The following is a 21,891-nucleotide window of genomic DNA, read 5'->3' on the forward strand; positions in this document are numbered from 1 at the left end:
TCCCTCCGGCCAATCGCAGACACCTCTGTGCACCGTGACTTTGCATGCTGGTCAGGTGCTCTCATCAGGACCACATTCTCCCATTGCTTCAAGAAACACACTTCAAATACCTTACTGTTAAGGTAGACAAGCTGTTGTTTATTTTCTGCATATTTCTCAGCACGTTCACAGACAGTTAAATGATTACACCAAGTCCACATATCAGAAAGCAGAGTGGGGAATAGACTGGCATAAAAGCGTGATTTTTCTTATTAGCTTCAGCATTGATCATCACTCTCTCAAAGTGAAAGCTTTGCAATATGTATTATGAGTTGAACAGAGACAAATATGTGATATGCCAAAATGACTGTCTCATGAATTTCAGATTAGTATCAGTTAGTGCTCAGTTTAAGTGTCTTTACTGCGCCATTATTACAGCATACAGAATACATAAGAAAGAGGCACTTTATCAGGGTTGCACCTCAGTATTTCAACCTTTTTTTTCCCCACTGTTATTTTCTAGCATACCAGAGTGATCTGCAAAATCTCCCTCATTAGCTCCACTAAAGTGCCCTTGTGCAAGGCCCATAACCTTCAGTGAAGGAAGTGCCCAGGAGTCAGCGAATCAGACTGTGGTTTAACTGGCAGCAATTACTGTGTTTAACTGTGTGAGGACAGGACCTTCCTTCGGTTTCTCAGTGAAAATGTGAAAAAGTGAAAAATCAGTTTAATCTGGTAGAAATAATAACATTATTAACATATAGATAGCGGCAGAATGATTTGAATTTCTAAAGGAAATGCAAAAGTTAGAAATTGTCTCAAACCAACCTGCTGGGAAAAGTCTTCTTTCAGGAGGAAGGAAAAGCAATTAAAGCAGTGACTTTTTTAATTACTGTGGTTTTGACCTATATGTAACTTAAACTAAATCTCATCTCCTGATTTGAGCCACTTTTCATTTTGGACGGTGAACTTAATTTCAATCTTGTCTTGGCAAGAGGACTCTGGCCTCTGTGGCCTGCAGGCATAAATTCTTGTCCTGGCCACTAATCACTGCTCCCTGGAGGCAACACTGCACTGCTGCATTCACTGCTCTTCCATTTTGAAAGCTTGAAGTAACACTGATTAAAAGTAGAGCATGTGCACTAAGAATCTTGTCTGACAGAAGAAATGGTCATTATTATGATTAGTTCAATGGATCATTTCTTGTTAGGACAGACTTTATCACAATATCACACAAAGCATCCTAAATGGAAGAGGAGACTTTTATTGATGGTCCCTTCGTCACACAATGGATGAATTTCGCCCCCTCCTCTTATCCGCCAATTCAGGAGCTGCGACCAATCAGCAGCCTCTGCTCATTGTGTACAAACAGAACATGGTGCGCCCTGCAGCCTTTAAATGGCCCCGCAGCATGACCACAGCAGACCAGCAACAACACCTTCCCTTTACGCCACAACCCCACCAGGACCATCTGAAGCATGAATCCCATCAGGCGCAGAGAGTCGGTTTGCAGGAGTCTGTTTGGCCCAGTGGACCACGACCAGCTGCGCCGGGACTTGAAACTGAAGCTGAAGGAGATCACTGAGCAGGACAGTCGCCGATGGAACTTTAACTTCCAGACCGAGACGCCGCTGCCGGGCAGGTTCCAGTGGGAGGAAATACCCGCAGACTGCGCCGCTGCGCTCTACCAGGAGCCCGCACAGCTGAAGGACGCTGTCTGCTCCCACACTGAGGATGACGACCGGCTGAGCGACCGTGAGGAAGGCGCAGGGACCGACCAGGAGAACTGCTCCAGCATCTCCAACACACGCAAGCGTCCCGCTGAAGTGACGCCCGTCCGGAGGAAGAGGACGCTCCCGAAACTGGCAGCCAAGCCCAGAGACAACGCACGAATTACAGGTGAGGAAGAAGTCTTACACACCCAGAATGAGCTTCATCCTGTGACTCAGCCTCATTCAATCACCATGACTGAATATAGAGTGAATTAACGTGTTCTTTCCTCTTGTTTTTCTTGGCAGATTTTTTCGCAAAGAGAAGGAGGATGACAGAAACAAAGAGCATCCTCAATCCTTTTCACACAAGTTCCACTGAAGCAGCTCAGTGCAAAACAATACGATGATCATGCCACGGGAAAATGGACTATTTCTACTTCTACAAACATTTTTATGGACTGGACCAAAGCCTGCTCTCTGCACCAAAGGATTTTATTTCATCCCATTATTTTAATTTAATTTTATGTTATGTTATATTATGTTATTTTATTTTATGTTATTTTATTTTATTGCAAATGTTACTATTTGTGAACTGGGGTAAATTTATACCACTTTGTGTTATTTATTCTATTTATGAAGTTTTTATTTAATTTCTTTTGCGTTTTTTCATTGGTAATGTCACATATGTTTGTTCAGATGTTGTTGTTTTTTCAGTATTATGCGAGGAAGGTCATTTGCAGACTGAGTGAATTTTTGTCTTTTTATGTTTCATCTCTTTGTCAATCCTGTTGGTGAATTTCCGTAACTTGAGCTGTTATCTTGAAAAGCACTATTTTATCCTTGTCATGTTTGTATATATCAGCTGTGATGTAGATCAAAAAGCTTGTAAATGCCAACAAATACTGTCATTTTAATAAACTGTATCTTTAATGTTAATTGTACTTCTGGATGATTATTATAATGTCTGCTCTCTACTTGGTAAATTTTTTCATCCTGAAACACTTAAATATATAGAAAAAAACACAATCTTGAACCCAAATTAATTAGTTGACAAAGCCTGATTGAAAGATTTTGCATCATCACATCAAACTAGTTTATTTACTGATGGAGAACATTCAGGTTTGTTCCCCTGAGTGAAATGGGACAAAACAGTTCAGAAAACTACATCAGTTCTCCAACAATTGCCTTACAAAACGTATTCCAGGGCTTACTTGTTTGAAGGCTCTTCAGCACACACTGTTGGTATTTCAGGATTCAAACACACTGATTTGTAAAATACAAAATAATGCATGTTTATGTGCAACAACACGCCTGTCACAGTGTGTCTGAAGTAAAAATCTTCGCCCTGAAAAGAGTTTGAACTTTCCAATCAGAGATCTTGTCAGCCTTGCTTTTGAATGTTGAACACTGCAATAATTTTTCCTGAAAATATTCAGTTTTAACTTCAATTTCAGGTATTTAAAGTCCTCTGTCCTCATCATGAGAGTGGCTAATACTTTTTAAAGTTCTCCACATCTAAAAGCTGCTGTGATCATTTTTCTGGCATAAACCCTGACCCTGTAGTTCTACAATTACAGCCATTTGTGAAGAGAATTTCAAATGATTAGATTTTCAATACGACCACGGTCTTATGAGAAAGTACATCTTTGGTTTTGTGCTGACTTTGTGGCAGCCACAGACGAGTAAACTCATAACAAGCGTCCCTCTAAGGTCATAGAAAAATCAATTCAAGTTGCAAATTTGGCAGCCGATAGAAGAAAAACGTTCTAGAGTAATTGCTTTTTCTGGGTTGTATTATGAGATGTTTCATAATCACAATCATAAGGACTGTGCTGTCAGGCTTAAAATTATATCCGTTAATACAGCATGAGCTGTAACTGCCAAATTAGCCCATTAGAGAGGCCAAATCCCACAGGAAGCGTGTTCACTCCCGCAGTGTTGGGATTTCAGCTCTAAAGAAATTCAAGAGGCCATCTGGACACAGAGCAGGACAATGACCACAAAGCAGAGTGTGCCATCTATTTCACCTGCAAATCAGCCCTTAGAGCTCCTCGACCCCCCAGGTCTTTCCTCAACTTTTCTCTTTTCACTCCGGCTCTTTTCATAGTCAAAGCAGCTATTATCATTGACATGTGCCCAAACCAATCCGGCTTATGTTTATTCTCACTTTGGCTCGTGTTTACTTGTGTGCTTCAGGAGCAGAGAGACTCTGTTTGAGCATGAAAGAAAGAGCAAACGTCACATTTACATTTTTTAAAAGCCCCAACGCCCAGTATTAAGTATGTTATTTCTGCTTTAGGGAACAGATGATCTTACACTCTGTTCCAGTGGATTTATGTCTGCATTACCAGTCAAGAAATCAATAATCAAACTATCCCATGGGTCTAAAGGGTCTCATGGACTCCCAGTTTTCCCACCCACTACCTTAATTAAACCCCCTTAAAGATGTGTTCTACAAGCTGCTGAGTGCATCATCAGTGAATGAAGATTTCACAAAAATGCAGTGATTGTATCAATGACTATCACAGTAATGCTGAATCTGTGTTTTCCTTCTTGTTCACATAAACCTTATGGTGTGCATTTTACTACTCAGGATTGGAGATCACATTAATCTGCATGACTGTGGCTTCGTCTAACCAGCTTTGATCAAACTGTTCAAATGAGGAAATTACAGGGAACATTAGGATTTGCAAGTACAAAACTGAGTTAGGCTTCTTTAATTTGAAACATTAGACATCTAGGAGTGTATATGGATTCAGAAATGCACCGGTTTGAAATCCAACAGTGAAATTCATCGAAATCATTAAAAATGTAAGTGCATTTGTCGCTTTATGCATGATTCAGCAAATATCATCTTCGTAAATTGCAGCCTTAGATGCTAATACTCTTAGTTTAACCAAAGCCGTTATTCATGTAGAAGGTAATTTATTTGTCTGTGCTCTTTTAGATAATCCTTTATATTGTTTCTGTGTTTATGACTGTTACACCTTTTCTCTCCCAATACCCCAAATATCACCACTAAAAACAAAACAAAACAAAACAAAAAAACCCACTCCCCTCACCCAAGTCCTGGGCAGCACAAAGGCCATCCACCCTCAGCACACTTTAGGAGGGTGGGGCCCATTGTTATGGACACCAGAGGCAGATGGTCACTGGGCCTTTTCTCTACATGGCCACTTGTGTGATGGAATGCCTGGACACCCCATGGATGGCCAGCAGGGAAAAGGTCACCATCTGCTGCCCAAAGGTCAGCTGTGTAAAGAGCATGGTTTCAGCCATGCTTTTGGCTATTTCCATAGGCCAGCGAGGACATAACATCGCCACCCCCACCTCACAACAATAAAGGAAATTCTGCTGCCAACACGACTGATACACCATTAGTAAGAAACAGTAACTTGAATGGATCCCCAAACTCAAAAGTGAAGCATCCATTTGATTAATGACTGAGGAGGGAAAAAAAATGTAAAAACATTCACTTTTTAATGTAAAAGCATAACTTTTTTCTTCCTATCAAAGCACCTCTGGCAAAAGAATAAAAAAAACTCACTGACACTGAAATATTTAGCTCATTTGTTTTAGTCAGAGATTCCCCTTAAGGCACAAGACACAACACATATACGTTCTGTAATAATTACCGCAATCTTTTATTGCTACAGAATAATATTTCTAAACATTTACAAAAAAAGTGAAATAGGATTAAAACAGTAAAAATAGCATTTGATCAAACTGAAACTTTCAAGTGAACCATTGAAATGTAAGCTCCTACCCTAAAATGAATGCAATTTACAATCACAGCACATGATGCTAAGGCACTTGGCATTAACCTGAATAAATGTCAAGTGTAATAAGGCAAAAAGGCAAATAATGACTCCTACAGGGAAATAAGGGACTTTGCACTTCACAGCTATGAAACTAGTGCTGATACAATATGCTGAAAAATTGGTGTTGAAATGTCAATATTGATGTTTCTCTTCACATACAGTAAATCCCATTTATCCCCGGGTCTGATGAGATTTCACATAAATATCATGCTGCCAATATTCAGCAAAGCAGCAGCTGATAGATAGATAGATAGATAGATAGATAGATAGATAGATAGATAGATAGATAGATAGATAGATAGATAGATAGATAGATAGATAGATTCATGGCAAACTGTAACAGAAAGATCATAATGCATATCTGCCTTTGGATTTGCAAGAGAATAATGCAGTATAGCACCTCTGTATCAAACTGGGATTTTCCAGATTTCCATTTTAACTGATTCAATTTAAAACAAACTCTATTTTGATTATGCACAGTCCATAGCTCATAGGAATGAAATATATCTGGTATCTGGTTTTCTAAAGGAGTTTATTTCTATTTAGCAAACCCTATCACCTGAGAGAGTTACTGAAATCTACTAGGCTAGTTAAATTAGCTTTAACAGAATTAGAATTAAAGCACATTCAGTTGTGTTGAATAACAAACTAAATTGCCTCTTCAAAACATTTATTTAGTAGTTTTGTCTGTCTCTATATTATCAAACGCAATCACATGAATTTCACTAGCGTCAAAAGCTGAGTTGGTAGCTTTTAAAATCTGCTAAGCTATAATCTTAGCTTTAGCGGGAGTTTAGCTAACTAGGTAGCTCATGCTGCATTTAGTTATGTGGAATAACAAACTAAATTGGTAAGATGTCAGCTCTTCAAAAATGTTCATAAACATTTTTGCTTGTTATTTACAAAACCGAATTATGTGAAATGCACTAGCATCCAAAGCTGAGATGGTAGCTTCTGATATCTGCCAATCTAGTCACATTAGCTTTAGTTATGTAGAATAACAAACTGAAATGCCAACATGTCAGCTCTTTCAAAAAATTCATAAACAGTTACGTCTGCTCCTATTTATCAAACCCAATCACTGAATACCACCAGCATCAAAAAGTCTTAGATATCTGCTAAGCTAGTAACATTAGCATGGATTTGGGGTGTTTTTCTTTATTTTATAGAAGCTAATGCCTCATTTAGTTGTGTGGAATAACACATATAAATCACATCGTACTGTACAGAGACATGATACATTTTGTTTGCTATTTCTAAACATTTACAAAAAGTGAAACTAAATTAAAACAGCAATTTACTAAACTGAAAGATTTCAAGTGAAATATTTAAATGTAAGGCCTCTCGCGAAATATGCAATTAAATTTATTGTAATTTCAACACAATATAGAGTTTTGAATCACAGAATATGATGCCATGGCTGTGGCAATGTCTTTGGCGTTCAAATAGGCGAATGTTTTCAAAAAGGCAGCTATTTAACTTTGCACTTCAATGAAACTGATACAATAAGCCGAAATATCAGTGTTGAAAAGTCAATGATGTTTTTCTTTCACATATGTACCTCCTCAATTCATCCTCCATATTCCACCATAAAAACAGTTTTATTTTTCTGATTTATTTCTTTAGTCACTGTTAGAAATTTGTTTTGTGAGCAGCATAAAGGAAGTACAACTAGCTTCTTTTTTTTTTTTTACAACCTTGTGTCACAAAGTAAAAAATAAATCTTGTATGTGCCACATCCTCTGATATGTCACCTAAATACCACAATGCCAACATTCAGCAAAGTAGTAAAGTAGAAAGAAAAAAAGGTTCATTTTTTCAGGGCTGTTTGGCAAACTGTGTAGCAAAAGTGATGACACCTTCATTTTATATCTTTTTAGACTTTTCATTCTATCCAGACAAAAAAGCATTGCCATCTGCCCTTGGATTTTCTTCACCGAATGCAAGGAAATCATGTTTTTTTCAGCTTTCTTTTCCAGTGAACTAGCTTTTTTTTCGAATGTGTACAGTCCATATAGGAACTGAATGTATCTGATTTGCTCTGCCCATCCTCACCAGAAAAACAACCCGATAGGTCGACTTTGTGAGCAGCTGATTATGATCCATATTCGTGTTTGTTAGGCAGCGACCTCTAGTGGCCATAGTAATTATGAAGGACGCAAAACACAAAGAAGACTCGTAAAGTCGTTTCGGTATGAGGGCATGTTGGTTTGTTGGTTTTGCTAGGTGTCCGTCCAAATTTACATTTGCTTCACTGCATGACCTCTTTCAGATAAATTTGCCTGTTTTATCTGCTTGCCTGGTTTTTGACTTTTGCCTGAATTTTGACTACTAAACTAAATTTGACTGCTTTTTTCACCACCTGTGTCTGAGCCATGCACCTGGGTTCAAATCTGTTTTTCCACTGAGGCCTTCAATTTCAAAAGTACAATTTTTGATTTACAGGAGACAGCTAGGAAAGCACAATTAATTTTAGCTTTAGCTAAGGCTGGTCAGGACCTTCTCACCAGCTAGTCTTCACTGAACTTTCTAGTTTTCTGTATCTGTGTGGCAGATAAGTGCATTAAGTGCTAAGGCAGTTAGAGCTAAGAGATTACCAAGAGTGTAGTTATGGCAATTAAACTTGACTTTAGCTCTATTTTTTAGTTACTGCAATTAAAGAGCAGTTTTCACAGAAATTATACAGTTTGATGGTATAATATAATATTAATTTAGTAAAACAGACATGAAAGTCATAAAGGATATCCTTAGTTACCACATAAATAGATAGGCTGTTTGGTTTTAGTAGCTCTCATCCTGATTAATGGTGGTGCTGTGGGGAGGGTTGGGGCAAGCTGCAGTATTGGCAGTGTTGGAAGAAAAGGTTAAAGGTGATGAAGATAGCTGATCATAGCTTGGCAGGCTGTCATGGTTGGGGAGGACGGGAAAGATCCGTCCGAGCCGTGTCCTCTGCCTGCCTCCACCTTCGCCCTCACCGACGTCCCTCTGGTCCAGCAGAAAGGTGAGTGACTCTGCCACGCGGTTTAGCGTCTGGTCCATGTGTGTTATCTGTGAGAGTTTAATCAAATATTGATGGATAAAAGCTCAGGTGTGGAGTCTTTACTCCAGGTCAGCACAGTCATCACTATGCATTTCACTAATTTTCACTCTAATTAAATTAAACACTTGAGAGTAAATTGTGTGTTCAAACAAAGAATGTTGCAGTTATTCATGTTTAACAGGTATTCATTACAAGTTTGAAGGATACAACAGAGTGCTTAGCTTGAAAATTAGGATCCCTATAAGTCACACCTTCACAAACTTTTTTCCAGTTGAAAACAAATGAAACTGAAAATCATCATTAATTCACAAACAAGAGATGAATGTTGTTTGGTTGGTTGCAAGGCAGGAATGTCAGGCACACTTGAGGGAGGGAGTTCGGGGAGGTTGTGATCCAACTGTTTTTCTTTGTTTTGACACACAACACAAGAAATGAAAGAAACAGTCTCATGATTTCTCTTTATGTGCTGAGGAACTGGCACAAGCTGTTAAAGTTTTATATCTGAATCAACAATAACAGGGCTAGATGTCTACGCACAGATACTACAGCAGAAAAAGCCAGTTAAACTTTTGTTGCATGATCCAAAACTATTCCCAATTTGAGTGAGAAGTGAAACTGCAGTGGTATCATCAATATCCTCTTGATGGGAGTTTGTAACATTTTCAAAAAGGTTGAAAGTATGAATACAAACACAGCCATGTAAATTTTTGACTTTGTTCTTTTACAAACGAAAGAAATGATGTGAAACGGTGAAAGGCGAGGGATTATTACTCCAGCGTTCCTCTCAAGTTGCACAAATCCCACCTTGTCCTCCATCCTGTTGAGTCTGGATCCGATGGAGTTGTTGCCTTTGTCTTTGGCTCGGTCTTCAGAGGGAGACAATAGTCAAACAAATAAGACAGGAGGATTAGGACTCTGGTTTGTGCCATAGTTACTGTACGATATTTTGGGAGAGCAGTGGAGTGATTAATTACCTGAGCTCGTCTGGAACAAAGTTATCTTCCCCAAAGACTGGTCCAGTCTGAGAAAAGCAATGGAAGTCAGAAGAATAGACATGCACACAGTGGCTCTGTGTTTCCTCCTTCATTCCTTCACTCTCGTGCTTCATGTTGTCTTTTTGTCATGCTTGCGAAAAAACATTATCGACCATTTTTTAGCCAATCTAATTCAAATAAAGCTCTTAAGTAGTTTACCTTCTCTGGAGCTCCTTGATTCGCACCATGAGATGGAGGTGACCCTGGGAGTATTGCTCAATCACGTCTCGAACGTCATATGGCTTACGAGCTTGCTACAAGAAAAAAAAAATATATTAACTTCTTGCCAGGCATGAAGCCTTTCTGTTTGTCACTCCCCAGTCTCTGCTGCTGAGCTTACTGTGTGTTTGCAGGAGCGGTGAGGTTTTACAGACACCAAATACTAATTCTCCACATACAGAGTTCATAGTCAGTGAATTAACTGATGATTGACAGGAACAAACCCTGTAGCAGGTTTAAGTAGATGATTTGCTGCAACAAGCAGTTTAAGGCAATCAGTTTAAGCTGCTGAAGTTCTGCTTACTTGTTCTGTTGTGCTATGCTGCTGCTGCGCTTCTCATTTGGAAACTCTGCTCTAATTTCAAACACTTGCTAATTCTGCTGCAGCTGTTATCGTCGTTAGCTTTAACTCTGTCCACCTGTAGGTCTGAACCGATGTTGACCTGGGCCAAAATTTATTATCGCCACTCCCCAAGCTCTGCAGCTGAGCCTGGAGTTTGCTCATAAGGAGTTTGAAGTCAAATTGTAGATGCTAAATGACAACTGTACATAATGTGTGTGAACTCAGTAAATCAGTATCAGGTTAGCTGCATTAGTCAAATGTTAACACTGAAAAACTGCTTCAGAGTGAAACCAGATTGTCTTCAGTCCCCTCAAAGTGCAGAGGGGTTGGTACATTGTAAGTGATGTTTTTATTTACAAAAACATTTTAAAATCTATTATTTACCAGTGTATAAGTAGAGAAAGTTATGTGCTGTAACAGCGTCATACTTACCTGAAATTTTCTCTTGGCCACAAAATAACGCATTCTCTGGATCACCCGGATGGCTTTTCGGTGTGAATCTGTCAGTCTGTGTAAGAGTTTCAAAAGAATGTGTTCATGTTGCTATGAAATTACTGTTCAAGTTACTTTTATAAAAAAAATAAAAATAAAAAAAATAACAGAGAAAGCAAAAGAAAGCAACTCAATGGAGTTTTATAACTAAGGAAGAGAGCAGCTCACACTCCATCCATCCATGGCCTGGATCTCTCCATTCATCCTCTCATCCCTCACCCCTCTTCCCCTACTCTGCTGCCCATCTACCTTCATCCCTCACTCCATACCTCGCTCCTCATGCCCTCATCCATTCATCCCCTCATCCCTTCATCCCTCACTCCTCATCCCCTCATCCCTCGCTCCTCCTGCCTTTATCCCTTCATCCCTCGATCCTCAGCCCGCCTTCCCTTAACTCATCATCCCTTCATCCCTCCATCCCTACATTTTACCTTCCCTTTGTCCCTTGACTATCATCCCTCCATCATTCATCCCTCTTTCCCCTCATCCCTTCTTCCCTACATCCTGCCTTCCCTTTGTCTCCCGACTCTCATCTCTCCGTTCCAGATGATGTATTATCCTTCATCATCCTTGCTCTCCTCCATCCATTGCATGCATTAAACCATTATAAATCCTGATCTTGCCGGCGTGGTCTTTGTAAGTGAATTAAAGCTTTAACATCTAGGTTACAGCATCATTTTCTTGAGACCCCTGTTTTATTTTTCTTGTGTGTGAAACTATAAAAAGATGGTTCACCACGGCCTTCATACCCTAACCCTCTCAGTTTAGGGGAAAATAGTCAGTGCAGCAGTTTAATGTTCATCCTTCATTTGAAGCCTCTCCCTTCCTTTGAAAGTGATCAAGGTGAGCTGCACTAAGAACAAAGGGTGGATGATTTTTAAGGTGTAAGTTTCTCTGAATATCATTATTAAAAACACAGAGTGACTGCAGTGCATTTAGCCTCCATTTTTATGCTGTGGGCATTATTGAAGAGCTGTTACTCACCAGTTTCATTAGCCCGGAGAAGCACTGAATGAGCCTGTGAGTTGGAGAGTAGTGAGCTCTTTGTTGAGTCCAGTTAGGTGAAAGACTAAAACAAGGTCAGCGTGTGCCTCATAATGGACTTCTCACGGACAATGCAATGGACTGATTTTCAAATAAAGCTTTCGTAACATTTTGTCAAATTAGCACCATGTCGTGAAATGTAAATACTGTGCTCCATGACCTGTTACAGAAATCCATTTTCCAGCACAAATGGTGGTGATATAACCAGAAACAGACAGTGAGGGAAATACACAGTTTCTTTCAACCCCAATGAGAGATTTAGAATTGGACTGAAAGTGAAGCTTGAATTGTGAGAGAGGGTCTTCTCTTTACCCGAACATTAACAAACACGTATAAATCTTGAGCAAATTTTCAGGGTTATAATCCTTAAAAGAACAGTGCAACATTTTGGAAATAAGCTTATTTACTGTTGTACAGAGGTGGATGCCAGTCACACGTCTGAGTATGCTATATGCTACATGCTTCTACCTGATTAGGATATTTTACATTGGATACAATACATAAAGCTTTGAAACACACTGTCTTTTGATATCTGGGAAGCCAGTGCACTAAATATTAATCAAAACACCAATATATCTTATTTTCCTTTAACTATTTTGTTTCTTTTTATGTCCATTCTATGTCTTTTCTAAGTGAAGCCCTCACTTGGTGCATGTGATTTCTTTGTTATAAAGCACTTTGAGCTGCAATTCCAGTTTTTGCCTACCACAACAGCAAAGTAGAAATATAAGTTCACAGGGGTGAGAAGCTTTGTTTTTAGAGGAGTTCAGAGACTGTTTAATAATATTTTCTGTTTCTTAATTCAAAATTCTTTAACAGTTCAGAAAGTTGCTGTACTTATGATCAGTTCTGGAGGTAGCACATCCTTGTTATCCCATCACTTTTCTCATAAACAACGTGATTAGCTTTGACTCCTCTGGCAATTACTGAACAGTTGCTGCCCTGATTAAAATTGCATTATTCGTGTTTCAGCAAAATTGTGCTTCCATGTATTCAATTAAAATCTCTGTCGGAATAAAGGAGAAGCATTTTGCATTGGCTTAATGCATCCTCAGTGCATGAATGTAACAGCTTTTGCATCTTTTGTTTTCTCTTGCAATTGGTCTGCTTTGTAAGACAGAAAAACACAATACAACCCGAGAAACGTGAAAAAGATTTCAAGGAGGAACTTTTTCTCCCCACCTACCTAACTGTTACCATCCCGACTCTTTCAGAGTCGCGTTAAAACCCACGTCCGGTGTGTTACTCGAAGTGTAATTTTTGTTTGTTTGTGCTAAAGTGTGCTGGTTTTGTTAAAACTTTTAAAACCTCAATTATCTTCAATTTACCAAAACATTCTGTACTGCAATGTCAATACCGAGGAAGGGAACAATTCAATATCAACAATCTATACTGCATCTTAGAGTTATCCTGCAATGATGACTCAACTGGGCTTTCTCCCCTGCTGTCAACAAGACGGTTCAGTCTGTGATTCATCGTAAATTCTAAGGTTTTTCACAAATATTTGACAAAAAAGAAGAATATTTTTCAAGCTTTTTTAACCAGATGTTTTCTCATCATGGATAAAACAAGCAGTGGTATCTCATAATGGTTCAATTAAGCATTGGATTTGATGTGTTATTGCTCTCTGAGAACAGCTGGTTACTTATTTTGGAGTCAGTAGAGCACAGGGTGATCTTTGCCAACAATGCTGCAGCATCACTGCCCCGCCATTTAGCAAGGAAATCCCATGGGTCACAAGTGTCGCTCCATTTGTTTCACTTACTGTGCACTTCCATTACACTGCAGTTACTTAACACTCATTTCCTCATATCTGTCTCAGTCTCTCACTGTGCAAGTGCAAAAACAAGTACTTTTCCTCAATAAAGAATCATTACAAACAGACAGGTAAGCTTTGGGTTTTGGCATATCACAAAGGTAATTACAAAGAGGAAAATACACATGCAACTGTTCTCCGACATGCTTATCAAAATATTCTCACACATAAACACAGCATTAATGCAGTGGCGGTGAACTCACTGTGACACTGAGGTGGCAGGTGACAGTTCGCCGTGTCGCTCTGACTCCAGCTCCAGGTCGTCTGCAAAGCTGCAGTTCCTCCGGAGGGGGGTGGGGGAGTGGACGTCCAAAAGGCCAGGGTTTCTTTTCACTGCGTGTTCACACACGTGCACACATGAAAACATGCTTTAGACTTCATTTTATAATATATATCTGTGCAGCCAGAACATTTGTTGACCAGCTCAGGGTTCAGGTCAGGTTCAGGTTTGGTGATTTACAATGTGATTTATTGATTTGCTCTCTTTTGATCTCATGCTGCACTAATGGTGTGTAACAGTCCTACACAGCACACCCTCATACCTGAACTCATTAGCAATTGACCTATTGAGTCAATAGGTCAACTGCCAGTGACTCCCAGAACGACTAATATCACCATCGGAGAGCACCAGTGACAAGCCGGTATGACGAAGGCTGACCTTCGTCATACTGGACCTTTGTCATCATGTTGTTAATGTAGTGAAACAGTTGCAGTTTTTTTTAGATTTAATCACCAACATTACTTGATTAGGTTTAGAACAAGGTCATGGTTTGGGTTCAAATAAGTATGTTACTGTTGTGTATGTGACTTAAGTACATTATGTAAGTTAAAACACGTCAACGGCTAATTAGCACAGGTACTAGAGGTCGTCACCTAACAATGACCATACATCTTGGTTGTAATAACCTGCTTGCAGTCGACCTACACAGTCTGTTTTCTGGTGAGGGTGGGCTGATCTTTCCATGTCCAAGCTTGTTGCTTTAGGGAAGGCTTCTTCATTATGGGAATGTTATGACCATGTGTGACTACTGACCCTGAATGTACATAATCCCGATCAATATTGTAACAGAGCTGTCATTTTCAGATGGGAAAAAAAAGATATGCATTAACAGCATCACCTGTGAGTCATCTCACTGTGTGAAAAGCACATCTCTGTCACTTTGAGCAAAGAAAAAACTACTATTCAAGGTTACAAGGCTGGTTTTCTTTAGGTCTCAGATTTAGTGATACAAGGTCTTAAAAACACATGGATTGGTCAGGTGTGGGTGTCAGATTCATGTAAAATAAAAAAACAATATGAATAAATTAATAAACAAAAACACGAAAAGACCGAGAAATAGGACATCTCAGATTTTTACCATAACCTGAAATCCATAAAGTTGTTGCCGTGCCTGGCGAGAGGTGCACAGCAAAGGCAGCAGAGTTGTTGTTGAAGACCTGTAATTATTTGAAAGTGTGTTTTGAAACTGCACCAGCTAGAGGCGGGCGATACAGCTGGTCCTGTGCCTGATGTTTGACGTGTGAAAATGAAATGTGTCTGCTTTAAATGGACTCTGAATGGAATGGACTTACAGTAATTGATGCTGTCAACCAGGAGAGATGTGATACGACAAGCCATGACATGCTGACTGATATTTCTCAATAACAGAGTACAAAGGAGTAATTTAACCACTTGGTGGGTCTGCGTGATAATCCACAACATATATGGCTATATGATTTATTTCAATTTTTTTTAAATGTGCAACTTTACTTCACATGACATAGATCAACTTGACATATCAACCTTTTACTAGACTTGAGATGTCTACTTAAACTATAGTTAAGTCTACATTTGACCCTTGTGATCAGTGGCGTTGCTAGGGTCTCTTGCAGCTCCAAGCAAGAAATCCCTGGGGCCCCCACCTCACCCGTAGATGTCGCAAAAATTTGTTTTTTGCACACATAAATGCACAATTTCTGGGACGTTTGAGCTGAATACTGAAAAATAGGTTAGTGGTTCTCAAAGTGAGGTCCAGGGACCAACAGAGGTCCCTGAAAGCCCAGGCCTATCAATAATCTTTGTTGTAAATAAGTGGCCGGGCCCCCCTAGTGGCCAGGGGCTCCAAGCAACTGCCTGGTTTGCCTGTCCACAAGCCCCACCCCAGCTGTGATGCAACTATCGTCTACGGAGTAAACAAAGCAACATAAAAACACTCATATCAACAGATGGTGTTACCTGGAGGGGGTGAGCTGAACTGAAGGGAAGACAAAGATGTCCAGGACTGCTGGAGATCTGAAGCACACATGAAGAGAAACACAAACATCATCAGTGTTTACCACAGGGCAAACAAAGGACTGCAGCAATGAGAGTCAAAAACTACGTGCTAAGAGTGGAATTTCATGTTCACTCATAAAAATAAGCAAAGAACTGAACACAACACAGCGGGCATCATGCACTGATTAGAAAAATCATGCTGTTATAGTAACTGAGAGGATAAAAAGGACTGTTAAACTGGACAGTGAGAGAAGACAGTAAGTGTGCTGAGGACGAGTGCAGGACGTGGACACTAACAGCAGCTCACCACATCCTCCCAGTGTGTGGGATCCCGCTAAACCAGGTACACGACAAAACATCGAGAGAGGAAAGAGACAAGGAAATAAGCCGTCAAACTGGATGAAAGGAGCAGACTTCAAGAGAAAGATAAAAGAAAAGGTAGAAGCTGTCTGTGACTTATCCTCATTCGCACAGAAACACCTGTAAACTCATAATCTTACTGAAGGTAGGATTAACTGCAGAACTGCTGCTTAGATTGCATTACTTTTAGCTAGGTGTTCCTAATAAACTGGCAACTTACTAGTTGGTATAGATAAACCACGAAACTTAAACTAAACCCGAAATTACTGAATTTGAACAACTCTGTAAGTATCTGAGCTGTTGAGCCATCATCGGTTTGTGTACCCAGGCAATACAATCGCACACCAGATGGCAATGTGGCAATTCATTTCAATGATTCACAGTTACTGTAAAAGCAGCATGCCATTGGTGTTAGATGTGCAGTACAACTTGTAGAATCTATTTATCTTCCAATCAAAGGCAGTGATTTCGATTGAACACAAAGCAAACAGACACATACGTATACATCTTTACAACTGAGCAAATCTAATTCTGCAAAGCAAAATCATTTGCACAGTACATGTTGGTGGCAGCACTGCGGTCACGCATCTAGGCAGCTTTTCAGGTTTCCAGCTGGTGTAAAAGAAAAAGGTTATAAACAACATAAATAAGAACGTCAAAGAGTATGATCCAAGCAAATGTTTACATCTTATGGACATGCTAAATGGGCCTATATTTATCTCGTGGGGGACAGCAAACAGATTGTCCTCTCCTGAATCTCATTTTGTTCATCTCCATCCAGCAAGGTCCTCCATGCAGCACTGACAATAATAATGATAATGGTGATGATTCTTTTTATTCATAGAAATCTTTTCAAAAGGCGGGGTTTACAAATAAATGTAAAATACTAAATGAGGAGAAAACGTTAAGGGCACAATCAAGGATAAAATGAATAAACAGGAAAGGAAATGATTAGAAAAGATGATACTGAATTAGTGAGTCTTTGTTACTCTGTAGTCTTGAAGTTTGATGATAACAGCTCTGTTACTTTTTTCTAAGTCTCTGAGAAGGATTGTCAGAAGGTCAACTCACATCTGTAATATGTTGTTTGTCTGTCCATCTGTCTATCTAAACAATCTGATGAATGAGGGATGCGAGTGACTCATGGCAGGCAGGAAAAGAGGAGGTTGTATTTATAAGATGACATAAAAGCATGTTTATGTTATATAATGGCAATGATGATGTACAAGGGCCATTTTCTGTCATTCAGTAAAAGGTCTGAGACATCTTTTAGCAGTTAAAGGAAAAGACATGCTCACTTTTTTTGCTGGACATATAAATGTTGTTGCTCTTTCCTCCAGCAAGTAGTTTTGGTTTAGTGCGTTAGCATGCTAACTTTTGCTAATTAGCACTTAACACAAACAGCTGAAGCTGTTGGGAATCTCATTAGTTTGCAGGTATTTGGTCATAAACCTGTACAAAATCTATATCTGATGATGGTGCAACATGAATGTTCATTGGAGTCACTGCAATTTATCCTCAAGGGACTTTGAATATCTGCAGCAAATTTCTCTCCAAACTGCCGAGTACTTGTCAAGATATCTCACTCAAAACCAAAAATGTTAAACTCATGGAGGCTCGAGAGCAAAAATCAGTCAAAGGATGCGTCATCTGGGGATCATGAATGCCTGCACCTCATCCATCTAGAAAATCCTCTGGGGACCATGCATTTCCTGCAATCTTTCATGGCGATCCATCTTGTATTTATTGAACTGAATACTGGACTGGACTGAACACTTTTCTTTTGCTCCTTATTATCACTAAATTCTGTTCTATGGTTGCAGTAACACCCTGCACCTGTCGCAACACCTGCCTCTGTTTCATTGTTGCACATTTTTTGCTTTTTTTTACATTTATTAAAAGTGTATCATGCAACATTTTCCTCATAAACAACATGCAGAGACTATTCCCTCTGCCTGTATTTTCATGTTATTTTGCCGTGGTTGGGATCTTTGGGCAGTTGGTGTGTAGTTCCGAGTCAATAATGGCACACAGGTGGGACTTCATAAAAAAGGCAGCAACCAGGTGCCAAACCATAAGCAGCACGCACCCGAGAGGAAACTACGAAAATGGCAGACACAGCACCAAATTCCAAACCTTTAACCTCTCCTGCCATTCCCCACTTGCACATTATTGCCCTCAGTGTTTTCCTGCTATTCCCAGTCACCTGATCTCTTTCTCACCAGCACACCTGTTCCCCATCCACTCATTATCTCCCTGCATATTTAACAGCCTTCTTTTCCCCAGTTATGTCTCAGATTATCTAATGTGCTACCAAGTCTTAGCTCTTCGGCCATTGTTAATTTTCTTGCCTGCCTGCCCCTGGCCTGCTTTGTTTGATGACTGATTACCTGTTGCTGAGCTCTGCCTTGAACTTCTAACAAAGTAAACGATTGATTGCTTTTAAATGCTCTGCCTCTGAGTCCACATCTCTGTGTGTGTAACCGCTGCAACACTGAAGGCAGACATCTGTAAAATGAAAGTCAGCTGATGTCCTGCTGTTTTCCTTATTTCCATCCATCCATCCATCCATTTTCTATGCCGCTTATCCCCTTCGGGGTCGCGGGGGGGCCGGAGCCTATCGCAGCTGTCAACGGGTGGGAGGCGGGGTACACCCTGGACCGGTCGCTAGCCGATCGCAGGGCAACATATACAGACATACAACCATTCACACTCACACTCACACCTAGGGGCAATTTAGAGTTACCAATCAACCTAATGAGCATGTTTTTGGTCTGTGGGAGGAAGCCGGAGTACCCGGAGAGAACCCACGCATGCACAGGAAGAACATGCAAACTTCACACAGAAAGGCCCGACCCGGGAAACGAACCGGCGACCTTCTTGCTGTGAGGCATACGCACTACCTGCTGTGCCACCGTGCAGCCTTCGTTATTTCCTTCAATACTAAATCATTAATTCTGCTTTCATAAAAACTGCAACAAATTTGAAATGAACTGAGGCACATGGTGCACAACACACAGAACCACACACGTTTACATGCAGTCAAGTAACCCTTTCATAACCGGAATATCAGCAATAACCCGGTTGCGCACGGCCATGTAAACACCAATAACCCTATTGAAAAACCTGAATATGACCCCTGGGTTACACCTTTTCTAACCTGAATATTTGGTTATATATACGCCTATCGGAATATCCCCATCGAACAGAACATTAATTTGTGTTCTGCGCATGTTCTATTCGCAAGGAATCTTGGTCTTTTGAGTGCAGGTAGGATGGATATGGATGGCACAGCTCCGGCTCCATTTCCTATTTCTTCACGTTCTCGCCTTCCATTAATGAAGAAAGTGAGACAGAATAGTGTCGAGTACTGGTGGTGGGTCAGCACCAGCACCAAAGCGCAAACGAACACAGTCGCCTGTTGTTGTTTTTGGATACAGGAAGAAGAAGCTGAAATGACACGCACTGCGTGACTTTGATCGGGATATCCCAATTGATTACCCGTTTGCTCACGCATTATTCTGAATGTTTCAGAAACCGGAATATTGACCATAACCAGAATATTGACTGCATGTAAACGTAGTGACTGACTTGGACTTTGCTGCTTCCCCTTCCTGTGGTCTTTTCACTGTGTGATCATTGCATGTGCAGGCAGCGCAGCTTTAGTTATTTCTTTCCTGTGCTTATCTGCATCTTGAGTGACATTGTGAATGATTATTCTGCTTTTGCTTAAACCATCTACAGCCCTGATTCCAAAAACAATTGTGTAAAATATACATAAAAACAGAAAGCAAACAAACTGACAAAGTGTTGAACCTCGCTCCATCCTCTCTTATGATCAACTGAGCCTTTCCAGGATGCCCCTTTCATACCCAATCATGACACTATCAGCTGTTACCAATGAACCTGTTTACCTGTGGAATGATCCAAACAGGTGTTTTTGAAGCATTCCACATCAAGTTGCTCCTGTCCAAACATGTTTGAAACGTGTTGCTGCATCAAATTCAGAATATGCATATATTTACAAAAATCAAGGAACTGTTTTCAATTGAGTTTATGGCAAAAAAAGATTAGAAACCATACATACATGGAAAGAGTCTGGATTTTGGTGAAATGTGTGAGCCCTGTTAGGTGCAACCTCAGTGTAACACCATGTGTGTACAGTACAGTACCTGTGCCCACAGTGCTGTAAACATCTGAACTCAGCTCCCTCCCACTGTCAAATACAGAGTCATAGGTGATGCTGGGAATTGTGGGAGAAGTTGGACCGTTGTCCTTGTCAGTGCTCTTCAACTTCCTCCTTATCTTCACCTGCCCAATAAATGCAAACATCTCAGATCAACAAAGGCTTCCTGTGGAGGAGTGTTTATTTGTCTGGCACCTGAGTGACTCTACAGCAAATAATGATCCTACTAAGTTTTCTACATTGAAAAAAATTCAAATGGTTTCATTTATGCAGACGTGGGTGTGTACGTGTGTGAGACCTTATAAGCCCTTTGCAAACATGGTCAAAAATATTTCTGCACTATTATTACGAAGCTGACTGTGTGGGCGTGGTCTGTACTCAAGTAGCAGTAAAGCTGCTGCTAAAATAATCGGTATCAATATTTAATTGCTGCTGGCTGTCGTCTTGGTTGCATATCTCTTTTTATTTTCATTGCTGACTTAATTTCATTCCCCCCCACACAGATTTCACACATTTTACAGTAATGACGATGTTTTTATAGCTTAAATTTCAAGTTTTATTAACCAGTTTGGTTTTTAATCACCACAACAATAAATTGTGACACAGTTATGACACATCACACCGTGCAATAATTGAATGCAGATTCTCGTCCCTTGAGTCTGTGCTAGTGTCAGTTAGTGACAGAATCGATTTCCTTTTGACTTTGTTTTATCTCATTTATAAATTACAGCTGAACTACGCATCACATCGGTCCAACTGTAGCACCACTTTCAACCCACCACAAACTACAGCTTTCAAAATAACCATAAAGTTGGACCAACAAAAAAAACAACATAACCTTCATGAAGGTAGGATTTATGGTATTGCAGAGCTGTTGCTTCATACTGCATTGGTTTTGCCTTTGTGTACATAATAAACTCAAAACTGACTATAACAAGCTGTTACAGTGAAATCTATAATGTGATTACTAACCGATTTCTTGGGCTTGGGGGTGGACAGAGTGGAGGCCGGGATGTTGGATCTCTTTCGCAAAAAGATCTTGAATGTGGCAGAATCAAAGTTCTCCACTGCAAAACATCTCCATGATGTCTGGAGGGGCATGAAAATAGCAATATATTGGTTGGACAGGATTCATTTCATGCCAGCATATGTTCTATGCAAGAGAGAAAGTAAGGGTTACATGAAAGGACGGTCTCAGTAATAAGACTAGGGCTTCCAGACAGTTCAGTCCCCCGGCTGTATTGTGGTTGTTTGAGTATTTTTTGGTCAAATATAAAATACCTGAATGAGACAGGCAGCTGCAGGGATCTGTCTATTGAAGTGTTTCTGCCTTTGCTTCTGCTGCACCTTCAGGGCAAAGCCTGAGCCTAAGATTCCCTGTGAACAACAGCACAGCAGAGATACTGCTCATTAATTCCATTTTAACGACGCACTTACAGGCAGCAGCATGATTCAAAAGACAGAAATAAACACAGAGTTAACCAAAAATTAAGGAATGTTGTGCTGTTCAGTGCTGAAACATTTAAGTCTATTATTCAGTTTGTTCACTTTAAAATGTTCCTCAGTCGTTTATGGTGGCTACAGTTACTTC

The 21,891-nt window shown here is 40.0% G+C and overlaps 2 protein-coding genes across 2 annotated transcripts in view; one reads left to right on the forward strand and one right to left on the reverse strand.

The window, feature by feature from the left end:
• Positions 1–1,389: 1,389 nt before the first annotated feature.
• Positions 1,390–2,625, forward strand: cdkn1ca (cyclin dependent kinase inhibitor 1Ca). Its single transcript, XM_070967305.1, has 2 exons — positions 1,390–1,878; positions 1,998–2,625. The coding sequence occupies exons 1-2, from the start codon at positions 1,458–1,460 to the stop codon at positions 2,096–2,098; spliced, it is 522 nt and encodes a 173-aa protein (XP_070823406.1). The 5' UTR covers positions 1,390–1,457; the 3' UTR covers positions 2,099–2,625.
• A 5,668-nt stretch (positions 2,626–8,293) lies between these two features.
• Positions 8,294–21,891, reverse strand: part of kcnq1.1 (potassium voltage-gated channel, KQT-like subfamily, member 1.1) — a 34,139-nt gene continuing 20,541 nt past the window's right edge. The window contains exons 8-17 of the mRNA XM_070965909.1: positions 21,582–21,677; positions 21,273–21,389; positions 20,287–20,425; positions 15,716–15,772; positions 13,704–13,833; positions 10,581–10,656; positions 9,746–9,840; positions 9,527–9,573; positions 9,357–9,418; positions 8,294–8,560 (exon numbers count right to left, since the gene is read on the reverse strand). Coding sequence (XP_070822010.1) covers positions 8,294–8,560; positions 9,357–9,418; positions 9,527–9,573; positions 9,746–9,840; positions 10,581–10,656; positions 13,704–13,833; positions 15,716–15,772; positions 20,287–20,425; positions 21,273–21,389; positions 21,582–21,677 — 1,086 coding nt within the window. The remainder of the gene's footprint in view (positions 8,561–9,356; positions 9,419–9,526; positions 9,574–9,745; positions 9,841–10,580; positions 10,657–13,703; positions 13,834–15,715; positions 15,773–20,286; positions 20,426–21,272; positions 21,390–21,581; positions 21,678–21,891) is intronic.

The sequence above is a fragment of the Chaetodon trifascialis genome, chromosome 1 (assembly GCF_039877785.1).
Source record: "Chaetodon trifascialis isolate fChaTrf1 chromosome 1, fChaTrf1.hap1, whole genome shotgun sequence".
NCBI lineage: Eukaryota > Metazoa > Chordata > Actinopteri > Chaetodontiformes > Chaetodontidae > Chaetodon > Chaetodon trifascialis.

Coding starts and splice junctions, on each gene's coding strand:
- cdkn1ca (XM_070967305.1), top strand. CDS start 1,458: ATGAATCCCATCAGGCGCAGAGAGTCGGTTTGCAGGAGTCTGTTTGGC. Junction 1,879..1,997: donor AGACAACGCACGAATTACAG/GTGAGGAAGAAG, acceptor TTTTCTTGGCAG/ATTTTTTCGCAAAGAGAAGG.